At 43.5% G+C, this 12,782-nt stretch overlaps 1 protein-coding gene across 3 annotated transcripts in view; it reads left to right on the forward strand.

Moving 5' to 3' along the window:
* The window catches only part of LOC110210289 (sulfotransferase 2B1-like), a 31,096-nt gene extending 24,940 nt beyond the window's left edge, over positions 1-6,156 (forward strand). For all 3 annotated transcript variants that reach the window (XM_020989126.2, XM_078149377.1, XM_078149378.1), the window contains exons 5-8: positions 1,174-1,300; positions 3,198-3,292; positions 5,194-5,374; positions 5,511-6,156. In XM_020989126.2, the coding sequence (XP_020844785.1) occupies positions 1,174-1,300; positions 3,198-3,292; positions 5,194-5,374; positions 5,511-5,626 (519 nt within the window). In that variant the 3' untranslated portion in view covers positions 5,627-6,156. The remainder of the gene's footprint in view (positions 1-1,173; positions 1,301-3,197; positions 3,293-5,193; positions 5,375-5,510) is intronic.
* Positions 6,157-12,782: the final 6,626 nt, after the last annotated feature.

Here is a 12,782-nt window from a genome sequence, read left to right on the forward strand (position 1 = left end):
GATCTTGTGAAAGTAATTTAGCATCTCCAGGTCCTAATCTCCCTTACTTCAAAATGGAGAGTTTAAGAGCTCCAGCCTTGGAGTCAGGAGGACCTGAGTTCAAATCTGGCCTCAGACACTTGATGCTTACTAGCTGTGTGACCCTGGGCAAGTCACTTAACCCCAATTGCCACACACACACACACACACACACACACACACACACAAAATGAAGAGTTTGATAAAAGAGCTCTAGGTTTGGTGTCAGAAGACCTGAGTTTGTATATAAGCTCTGCCACTTAGTACCAATGTGGTCTTGGATAAGTCACTTCCCAAGACTGTCATATGGGGTACTAGTCATAAGGTGTACCCAGGTAAACAGCAGGAAGGGGGCTAAATTTAGCTGTGAGGTAAAGGCATGGAAAGACCTGAGACTTCAGAACACAAACATAAACTCCCATGAAGTGGAGACAAAGACCCCAGGTTACAGAGGACCTAGGACTCCCTCAGGCTGTTGCTAGGGAAGCCACTGATGATGCATGGGGGGAGGGGGGAGATTGAGGCCAGGCCAAAGGGGAATTCCACTGTTGGAAGGAGTTGGGAGCACGGAGAGCATCCAGTAGTTTCCTATTTTATGAAGATTTTTTTTCTTTTTGCCTAGGCAATGGGGTTAATTGACTTGCCCAGGGTCACACAGCTAGTACTGGTCAAGTGTCTGAGGCCAGTGCTCTATCCACTGCACTACCTAGCTGCCCCTAGAAGAATTATTCTTGCTAAGTGCTAGACTCAATTGCTTCTGCAGGCCAAAGTAGTACTGGTGCTGTTGGCACCCTTTATAGTTCAGTGCCCTGAAACAGAGCCTCAGCTGACCCACCTTAGTTACAGCTCTATCACTTCCTTCTCTAGAATTCAGCTTCTATAAAATAAGGAAGTTGGACTATACTATTCTGAAGGTGTCTTCTAACCTTTCCTTATCCTTTGATCCTATGAATAGATGATCTATGAGGTTCACTCATCTTAAATCATCTTGAATTCCATGATTCTGCATAAGCATAGGAAGTGGGATAGAGATGGGAGAAAAGTAAGTGGGGCTGGAAGGGACTCCCTAAAGAACTTGGTTAGGCAACAATCCCTAGAACTTGCCCCAGAAGCTCAGTGTTGTTCCTGCCCTTTCTTCATTTGGTTTCTTCTTAGGTGGTGTACCTGGCACGCAACCCAAAGGACGTCCTGGTCTCCTACTATCATTTCCACAAGTTGGCAAAGTTTCTGCCAGAAATTGGCTCCTTTGATGACTTCTTTGACCAGTTCCTGGAGGGCAAAGGTTATTATATGGGGATCCAGGGTGGTATGGACAGAATTGATAGGAAAACCTGGCTGGCTCCCTTTTGAGGGGAGTCCCATTTCTTATGTCTGCTTAATCTCTTTAATTTTAATTTCCAGTTCCAAATTCTCTCCCTCCCTCTATCTCCTCCCCAGAAGACAAGAAGTATGTACCCATTAGGCAAGAAATATGATATCCATTATACATACAAAGTCACGCAAAAAATATTTCTAATGTCTGGTCTAATGTCTAATCTCACTAATCAGAGCTGTGCAAAAATAGAAAGGGTTCATTCTGGTGTTAAGGACTTCAGCCTCCCAGTGGAAGCAAATTCTCCATCCCTGGAAAACTTCAAGCAGAATCTGAATTGAGAAGGGATTCCTCATTCTATTCTAGGGCCCTCTGAGATCCCTCCTCACTCTGAGATTCTATGATTTCATCAGTGGCAAAGTTAACCTTCTGGTTGGGAGGGGTGTTCGAGACCCTGGGTAGGGCGATAGAGTGGTTTTGGGGTATATCCCCTGGTCAAGGGATTTCCGCTCCTTCCTGGAGCACCAATGACATTGATGGGATGGGAACAGTAGAATGGCTGGGGTCTGGGGGTGGAGGGGGGAGGAGCCACAAGCTTCTTCCAACCCTGTCCTTCCCTGTCTGCTCTGTTTGAAGTAGGGGAAGATGGCAGACTTATGTCTAACATGATGGTGTCCAACTCAAGTGGAAAGAGGGGGGTCCCTAAAACCACACATAAGGATCCCTCTGGGCTGCATATTGATATCTTTTTTAAATGTCATGTTATCTGTGGGGTTTCTTGTTGTTGTTGTTAAATATTTTCCAATACACTTTACTCTAGGTCAGGCTACACCCAGAAGTGTTACCACCACGTGGCAGACCGAACGAGATAAGGCTGCCGTGGAACATGAGCAGAGCCACAGATAAAACTAGCAAAGGGAATGGGGAAACTGGCCTTGTCCATGGCCCTTCTGGAGATCGTAATTCAGAGCTGGGAGGGAGCTCGGCAGTTCTCTCAATCAGGGCTTCCTAAACTTTTCCCATCCTCCACCCCTTTCCAGTTTTAGTAGAGGTCATTAGTGTTGCCTGGCCGGAGGACGTGCGCAGTGCGATGTGCATGTGCTTTGTGTTCAGAACCGAGGCAAGTGCTGCTCTGAACCCCTCAGATTCATTATGGGTTTGATTTTTAATTAACTTTTGATCATTGAGCGTTCAGAAACCCTTTACTGGCGCCAGATTTTTTGCGACCTAACATAGGGTCGCACCTGATAGTTTAAGGAGCACTGCAGTCTAAACAATACATTTCAGAGAAGGCTGGTGACTGGGTGACCCTGGGCAAGTCACTTACCTTCTGTTTGCCACAGCTTCCTCATCTGTAAAATGGGGAGAATCATAGCATTTACCTTGAAGGGTTGTTGTAAAGATCTAATAAGATAATTTTTGTAAAGCAGTCGGCACATAGTTAGTGTCATAGAAATGCTTCTTTTCCTCTCTGCTGTTCATTTTACAGATGAGGAAAATGAAGCCCAGACTTTCCCCAGGTCACACTTGTGGTTGCGGCAAACCGTGGAATTCTGCCCCAGGTCCTCCTGACGTCAGGGTCAGAGTTATTTTCCACCCGGCTCTCTCTGTCTCATTAACAACTCAGGCAAATTCTGATGGTGCCGAGCAGCTGGGAAGTTCTCTATGGCCTGAGGCCTCTGCTGCTACTTTCAGAAAAATCAAATAACATGTGTCCTTCCTCTGGGCCCTAGACAGAAGTCCCCCTGCCTATGGGAGAGCCCTCCCTTGGCTGTGGGCTGGGCAGCTCCCCTGGTCAGAGCTGAGGGTCTGCTAGCCTTGGCTTCGGTGCATGCTCTTGACCCTCTCTCTGTCTTCTCTCCCCTAGTGAATTTTGGTTCCTGGTTTAACCATATAAAGGAATGGCTAGGTGTCCAGCAAGATCTGAATTTCTTTCTGATCACTTACGAAGACCTCTCCCAGGTAGATCAACATTTCTTTATTTTTTTTAAATTTTTATTAATTTATTTTGATTTATCAACAATCACTTCCATATGCTTTTGAGTTGAAAATTTTTCTCCCCCTTCCTCCCCACCACCCTCCCCAAGACTGCGCACAATTACATTTACATACCCATTAAACATGTTTTCACATTAGTGAAGTTGTAAGTAAAAATTAAAACCAATAGGAGGAACTATCAGAAAGATGAAATAAAACTCAACAGAAGGTAAAAATAAGTGATAGCGATTCGACTTCCATAGTTCTTTCTTTGGATGTGAACACCATTATCCATCCTGAGGCCTCTGGAGACATCTTAGATCCTTGTAATGCTGAGAAGGGTTCAGTTTAACAATCTTAGTCATTGCATAACGTGGCTGTTATTGTGTACAAAGTCCTCTTGGTTCTGCTCACTTCACTCAGCATCAGACCATATAAGTCTTTCCAGGTTTTTCTGAAGTCAGCCTGTTCATCATTTCTTATAGCACAATAGTATTTCATTACATTCATATACCACAACTTGCTCAGCCATCCCTCAATGGATGGGCATCCTCTCAATTTCCAATTCTTTGCCACCACAAAAAGAGCTGCTATAAATATTTTTGTACATGTAGGTCCTTTTCCCATTTGTTTGTAGATCAACATTTCTCCACTGCATTTGCTCAGTCCTCAGTGCCGGATCCCATAGCCCCTTCACACAATATTCTCAGGGGTGTCCTTCTCCCCAGCCAAGGCTAATCCTGGCTTTGATGGTGCCAGGGTTAGAGATAGGTAGGTAGGGTCCCCGACTTTGGCCTTTAGCTTTTTCCCCAAGTAAGAGCCTTCCATGCTGACTCCCCAGCTCCCCTGGAATCTTCCCAAATACTCCAAACTCCCAGAGAAACAAGCAACTGGTGCTGGGATGCTGGAAAATAAAGTTAACCCACAAACACACACTTGCATATTGACAAATACACACACGTAATCACCTACATACATTGTTACAAACACAGACATATTATACACATAAATTACATATAATTACACAGCTATCAAATACACATATACACTCAGAGGCAGAAGCATTACACACATACATATCATATACTCATAAACAGATACATGAACACACACACACATCTCTATACACATTCATACAAACACACATACAGTGTACTCACATATAATCACAAAAGCATACACATTGTCACAGAGACACATATACACACATACTTCACAAACACATATATTGCACATATACACATACACGTGCATTATACACCTATCATATAATCATAAACACATACACACATATCTATACACATTCACACAAACACACATTCATAAACACACATACACAATGTACTCACACAAAATCACAAAAGACAATCACACATTGTCACAGAGACACATACACATATACTTCACAAACACATATAATTACACATACCCACGTACACATGCCTTAAACACATATACACACATTCACAAATACACACATACATCTTTATGCACATTCACACAAACACATTCATAAACACACATATACAATGTACTCACATAAAATCACAAAAGCACACACGTTGTCACAGAGACACATATACACATACACTTCACAAACACATAATCGCACATACTCTCATGCACACACTCACATATACATGCAGCATACACATATTCATATACTCACAAACACACGTACCAGTTGGAATAGGTGGGGAGCACCCACTCCCCTGTCTCCAGCTCTGGTCCCTGTTCTCCAAGCCTACCCCCAGCTTCCCCCAGCCTGGCTTCTCCCCACTCCTTGCTCAGGAGCAGCAGAAATTCCGGAGCTGTGTCTCTGGGGGAGGAGGGGGAGGTTAGGGTGCAGTGATGCCTCAGCCTCATCCCTGCGCCTTGTTTCCAAGGACCCTCATGGGGCTGTCCAGAGCCTGTGCAACTTCCTGGACCAGCAGCTGGAATCCAAAGAGCTCGAGAACATCCTACATTACTGCAGTTTTTCCTTCATGAGTCAAAATGAGCAGCTCAACTATTCCCTTATCCCTTCAGAGGTACTTGACCACAGCATGGGAAAGTTTATGAGGAAAGGTAAGGAGGGGTGCGCCAGGGGAGATGTGCCCAGGGTTGGTGCTCCCGCCTAGGGAGTTCCCACAGGGCTTCCCCAGAGAGAAGAGGGGGCTACACCTATCCCCGCATTTCACTCAGTGTCCTTTTCTCCCTTTAGGTGTAACAAGAAACTGGAAGGAATACTTCTCACCTGAGCAGAATGCCAGGTTCAATAATGTCTACCAGGCAGAGATGGGAGATCTCGCTGTTAAACTGCCCTGGTCTCTGGACTGACCAGGAAAACAAAAACCAGACCCCTTCATTGGCAGGCTGATCACTGTAGTGATGCTTCACCTCTACTCTGCCCCATACCCTCACACCGCTACATTGATAAGCTATGGGCTGTCCAGAAGGGGGAAGACAGGATGGTAAGGAGCCTCACATTCTTGTGGAGGGGGCAAAGCCTGACTGAGGATAGCCCACTGGTAGTTCAAGACTCATGGTGGAACAAAATAAGACACTCATAGGTTATTCGATAGTTAACAGAAGGAAAGTTACTTAGCCATGAAGGGCAATTCACTTCCTTCTGAGAAGAGTAGATTTCCTTCTGCATGGAGTGGCTGGACCTGGAGTCAGGAAGACCTGAGTTCAGATCCAGCCTCAGACACCTCCTAGCTATGTGACCTTGGACAAGTCACTTAACCTTTGTCTGCCTCAGTTTCCTCAATTATAAAATGAAGACAATAATATCACCTCCTAGGGTTCCTATGAGGATCAAATGAGATTTTTGTAGGTGCTTAATAAATGCATTTTTCTTCCAGCTATACTGGCCTATTTGCCATTCCTCACATACAACACTTCTTGACTTTACGCTGACTTTCCCTAGTGAGGATGACACTTAGGTTACTAGCCTGACGGACTGGAAGGATGATGTTGGAAGTTAGAGAAAGGCTTAGGGGAAAAGATAACTAAATTCTGTTTTGGACATATTGAGTTTAAGATGTCTACTGCCTATCCAATTCAAGATTCTAGATTGAAGGCCTGTGGTGAGACTGGAGCTAGATAGATAGATTTGAGAATCCTCACCATAGAGACAGTAATTAATCCATGAGAGCTGATAAGAACTCCAAGTGAAGTACTATAGAGGGAGAAGAGAAGAGGGCCCAGGACAGAACCATGTGGGACACCTAGGGTTAGGAGACAAAGGAGAGTTCAGATAGGTAGGAGGAGAACCAGGAGAGAGGGGTGTCCAGAAAACCCAGAAAAAAGACAGTATCAAGGAGAAGAGAATGATTAATAGTGTTAAAGACAGCAAAGAGATCAAGAAGAATAAGTATTGAGAAAAGGCCATTAGATTTGGCAACTAACGCATCATTGGTAAATTTGGAGAGGGCGGTTTCAGTGGCATGACTAAGTCAGAAGCTGGATTGTAAGGGGTTAAGAAGAAAGCTAGAGGAGAGAAAGTGGGGGCACCTATTGTAGATGAAGTAGAGGAATTTAGCTATAAAGGGCAGAAGAAAAATAGAACATAGCAGAATGGAAAGATCAAGTGAGGATTTTCTTTGTCCTCTTAAGGAATTGGCAATGGCCACATCCATATTTATCAAATTGAACTCCTCGACCAAGATCCTTTATATACATCTTTATCTCTGTATCTCTAGCTCTTATCACAGTACCTCACATAACAGATGCTCGTGAAATGCTTGTTAAATTAAATTGAACTAGCCAAGCATATACTCATGACGCAAGCTCCTGGTTTGGAATTTAATAGTGGGCTGAACAATCCAGGCCCAGCTTTCTGGGTCTCAGTGTAGGCCACATTGTATTTCTGGGTACCTCAATGATGAGCATAGCCCAGGCCACTACTGACCTCCCTTTCCTTTCCAGAAGAGTATTGACTGGCAGGTACATTGCAGATGAGATAAGGGCTTATCACTTACGTGGGCTGAAATCTCTACTAATCCTCATTAACCCTGGGCCCCTATGACACCCTCTTTCCTATATCAACCCCCCAAATATCACTTATACACTAACCATGTGCTGGGTTTACAGGGAACGTCATGAAAACACTAAGTGTCAATCACAATAAAGAAATGTGTATCTGGAGCTAACCCCCATGTGGATCTGTTGAAGCCAGGATGAGTGAAGAAATGCATACATGATAAGAGCTCTGTTTCCACATGCATTTTCCCCCCCTAAAACCTTTTGCTTGGCTGAGAATCCCTTCTCTCCTCTTGTTTTAACGATCAAATGTTGTACCCAGGCCCATTAAATACCCATCTGTTAAAAACCAAAATGCATTTAGTATGGTTGGGAAAAAAAGAAAGAAACTCCTTTATACCACTGCTGTATTGATGCCATTATGTTGGCTGGTTATGTTGGCATGAGAACCCTGTTCATTATCCATTTTCTCTGAATTGTACTTAGAGTTCAATGGGGACAGAACAGTGGGAGATGCTGGTGATGGCACAGTGGTTCAGCTCTGATGAGTTTCATTTGCCACTGGCCCATTTTGGGGATAGGATGGTTGAGAAAGTTTAGCAGCATGAGCGGCCATGGAGAGAAGGAGAGCTGGTGTGAGTGAGGGCAGAGATCCAGAAGCTGAATTCTATTGCTGCTTTAAGCTAGTGACACTAATGGAGCCGCTGGGTGGGAAACTGATGCTGGGAAGGTAGTCGTGACTGGAGATTTGCATGTGGAAACTCAAGCTGGTCTCTCACCTTTGTTATTTCCAAGCTGATGCTTTCTACCAAAACAGCATGATAGCAGCGACTCAGAATTTGCTTATACTCCTTCCTAGGTCGGGCAGCTCCACTTTTCCATTGTCATTCTTTCTTGGGGGCCACTTGGGGGCCATCTCCTGATTTATAACTTGCCACTGGACCCAGATGGCTCCGAAGGAGAAAGGGAGGCTGGTGACTTTGCACAGCCCTCCCTCATTTAAATCCAATTCACTTGCAAGTCATGGCATCATCTTCCTGATGTCCTGGTCCTCTTCTGAAGGACAAACAACAAACAACATACCATCCTTTCTTGTAGTCTTGTCAATCAATCTGAGCACATTTAGTAACTGGGAAATGACAGGAGACTTTTTAGTCTGTGCCCTTGGGGAGTTTAGGTACAAGGTCAGGAGTGACAGAAAAGATACCCAGAAAAATGAGTCAGAAGCTAAACAGGCACAAATGATTTATGGAGAACTCCTCGTATGAGAACTCCCTTCACTAACACAGGTCACAATCTTATATCTTACTAGATTGGGATCCCCCTGAGACTCTGAGGGAGGAGTTCAGTAACAATAATAACAACAATACCTTTTATATAGAGCTTGCTATGTGCCAGGCATAACAATTAACTTGTTTGATCTTCACAACAACCTGGGAGGTAGGTGCTATTATTACCTCCATTTTACAGATGAGGAAATTGAGGCAAACAGAGGTTAAATGACTTGCCTGGGGTCACACAGCTAGTAAGTGTCTGAGGATGGATTTGAACTTGAGTCTTCCTGACTCCAAGGCCAGTGTTCTATGCACTAGGTCATAAAGCCTCCCCCAAGTTTAAATATGGATTAATGAAATAACTCCCATTTACTCTACAAGGTACATATTGTTCACCTTGCCAGGTGGTTGAGGGTCATAAGAAGTGAGGAGCTACTTTGAACCCCATCCCAACTTTCAAAGCAGGGTAGTGCCCACATTTCCCTCTCACCCCATCGTGAAAAGCCCAGCTTTGAATCACCACTCCTTTGTTCACTAGGAGAGTTCAGAATCTCTTAGACAAAGGTCCTGTGGCCTTTTCAATGAATCCTTAGCTTTGCAGGTGGGATTCTAGAGCAATTAGGAGCAAGGCTTGTTCTATGATTTGGTTATTAACCACCATGATGAAAGGGGTGAACTTTTTTGAATATTGGGAATAGATTAGCTATTGGGTTGAGTTATTTTTCTGAGAGATAGGAAAAGCTACTGTTACCCTTCCATCAGCCAGTAGTACCCCCCCCACACACACACAGACTTCAGAGTCATATTTGTGGGAGTATTTTATAGTAAGTGTGTATATAGCTTGAGCCCCCACCTCAGTGTGAAACTGGGGCCCTCCACAATGAAGATTTTTAACCTTTTTTTGTGGATTCTGGCACCCTCTGGCAATCTGGTGAAACCTATGTACCCCTTCTAAGAATACTGTTTTTAAATGCATAAATAAAATACACAGGATTACAAAAGGAATTGCAGCTATCAAAATATATTTTTTAAACATTCCTGAACCCCAGGTTAAGAATCCCTGTTTAAATTCATTTAGGCACAGCTACTTTATTATAACCATGCTAACAGAAACCTAGGCAAACCCCAACATAGGATCAGCGAACATATTTAACTGGATCAGAAAAGAAAGCTGGGGGATAGAGAGGGAGAGGAGGAGGGAGGAAGGGACAGTGAGAGAAACATTCTTAGCAACCATTTCCCAAGTGACTGTATTCCTAATCTCTTCTCAAGCAAAGTCCAGAGAGGAAGCTTCCTTCCTCTAGGCAAACCTGTTAAAATCTCCACGGTCTTAAGCATCTTCAGATGTTAGCTCTTTGGTAGTATGTGGGTAAATATTCAATCAGCTGTCTGAAAACAAAAACAAAAACAAAAACTACAGGACATACTTTTAAATTTAACCTACTTTTTAATCATTTTCTCCACACTTTCTTAAATCCAGAAATTAACAAAACACTAGATCTAGCCCTGGTTTATAGCATTTGTCATTTCTGAAGTATAAATGCTCACAGTGAAAATTCCACAATTGGCTCCCCATCATCAACGTCCTCCTGGACATCTCAGAGGCAGACTTTGGCAGTCTTTTTGGTTTTGCTGGCCAATTCCTCCTAACTTGACCAGAAGCCTGATGTTTTAGCCCAGTTGTTGTTTGACCTTCATTCTCAGAAGACCAGTGACATCAGGAGGGTGAATTGCCAGTGAACTGGATTTAAGTGAGGCAGATTGGCCAGTAAATTGGATTTAAGTGAGGCAGAGCTTCAAAAAATCATCAGCCTCACTCTTTCCTACAGAGCCATCAGAATCCAGACAAAAGTCAAGACGACCGGTGATGACCCAGAAGTGGTGAGTGACCTTGGCCTCTCTGTCTGAGCCAAGGCCTATTTGATGACTAAGGGCTAGGGAAGAATTGTGACAAAAGATGGCCAAATTTACCATCACAAAAATATCAGTCTGGGAGGGGAAGATCCTTAGAGCTCTGGCCAGAACAAAAAACAATGCTATTTACACTCATTCTAAGCCATCAGTGAGCTAAACCATGAGGAAGCTTGGGCTGGGGCTATTTTTGGCCATTCAATAAAAGCCAGTGTGATTGGGTTTAAAAGTTTAGTCAGGTAGCTCCATTTAAAACACCATGAGCTTTTTTAAAGCCTGTTTTTCCAGACTCAAATAGGACAGACCACATGTTGACTCTGAAAACGACAAATTAGCATTATCTATTTCATATTTTTATTTATTTTGTTAAACATTTTCCTGATCACATTTTTAATTTCTGGAGTTTTGCCAACCCATGCACCTTGAGTCTGACACACCTCTGTTTTAATCTTTCCCCTGTTCTGTTCTGTCCTCCACTCCATGGCTTAGGACTTCTTGCCATGGCCTTTATGTAGACTGGCTAGAATTCTACTTCCTCCTCCTACCTGTGTCTGCCCTGTGAGCATGTCTCTTTGGGAAGGAATTTGATGTCTCAAGTCCATCAGTCCCTGCTTCTTGGGCCCTGGGGCCTCATAAAATATAATTCCTAATTGACAACCAGTCATGTGTATTTTGCAAAGAGTGCAGGAAAGTGTATTCTTCCTCTCATCTAGCCTTTGTGATCTATATCTGGCCCCTGGAACCAGATGGCTCCAGAGGAGAAAGTGAGGCTGGTAACTTTGTACAGCCTCCCTCACTCAAGTCCGATTCACTTGCAAGTCATGGCATCACCTTCCTAATGTCATGGCCCTCTTTGAGAATGAAGGACAAACAATAACAATTATAGCAACATTATGTATTATGTGTCCTTTCCCCTCTGTTTGAATGACTTCTGGGGAAGGGCGGTGTTTAATGAGTTATTAAATTACACAGATGTAAAAGGTGGACTGGCTCACTCCACAGGAGCACCTGTAGAGGTGAGGCTAGGCACTGAGGATGTAAATTCCGCACAAGCCACCTGATAGCGGTCTGTCTAAATCACTCCAGTTTCTTTCCCTCTGCACAGGAGCGATGTGGCCTCACAAGTTTATGCCTCACCTGAAATCTCTTCAGTCTCTCTGCACGTGCATTGACAGGACTGTATTTTCTCCTTTCAGCCCAGATTTGGTCTAGTCTAAGGGTTATGAATATTCCCAACAATAATCCATAATTTAACAGGGGCAGCTAGATGGCGCAGTGGATAGAGCTCTGGCCTTGAAGTCAGGAGGACATGAGTTCAAATCCAGTCTCAGGACATGAGTTCAAATGCGGCCTCAGACCAAAAACTTGACACTTGCTAGCTGTGTGACCATGGGCAAGTCGCTTAACCCCAATTGCCTAACAACAAAAAACAAAAAAAACCAAATCCAGTCTCAGACACTTGACACTTACTAGCTGTGTGATCCTGGGCAAGTCACTTAATCCCGATTGCCTCACCAAAAAGCAAATAAATAAATAGTCCATAATTTATTTGGCACACATTCACCACTAATCCATTGAGATTCTGATCTCCTTCCAACTTTGGGTGAACTTGAAAGGATTATTCATTCATAAATAGATTATTTGGGAGCAGCAGAGACCCTTCCCAGTAAATTCTGAAATCTTAACTCCCTTTAACTCTTTACAACAATGGAAAAGAAATCATCAATGTTAGCTTTAAAAAATTCCAAATGGTAACATCCTATCTCTCCTGGTAAAGACTGATACCTCAACTTTCTCCATTGAGTCTGCTAACCTGGCATTTTCTAGGTACTTGGATGCTTTACTATTATTTTTATTTTTACTGAATACTTTTTTAAGGGAGCTAAAGACTGGTGTCTGAGACTGAATTTGAATTCAAGCCTTCCTGACTCCAGGTCCAGCTCTCTATCCACTGTACCATCTATGGAAAGGCAAATGGGGGCAGAATGGGTATGCCCCTCCAAATCTAGCTGGCATTAACATAGAGCCCTATAGTCTGCAAAGCATTTACATCTATGTTCCCATTTGGCAAATGCTTTTATATTAAATTCCAAGGGAAATTCACCCCCATAATTTCTGCCATTCTCTGACATCTAGAAATAACAGGAAAATGCAGATGAAAAGAAGAACTCCCCTAAAGATGGAAGTTACACAGATGTCAGTGGGCAGTGAAAGGCCCTTTACCTCTAGGGTGGCAAGGCCTGATTTTATCCACGTCTCCTTGGCAACTGCTTGGCAACTTTTGTCAATGGTCTGTTTGTATGTCATTTCAGTATTTGGATACC

This window comes from Phascolarctos cinereus, unplaced genomic scaffold (genome assembly GCF_003287225.1).
Source record: "Phascolarctos cinereus isolate Bilbo 61053 unplaced genomic scaffold, phaCin_HiC Scaffold_2;HRSCAF=192, whole genome shotgun sequence".
NCBI lineage: Eukaryota > Metazoa > Chordata > Mammalia > Diprotodontia > Phascolarctidae > Phascolarctos > Phascolarctos cinereus.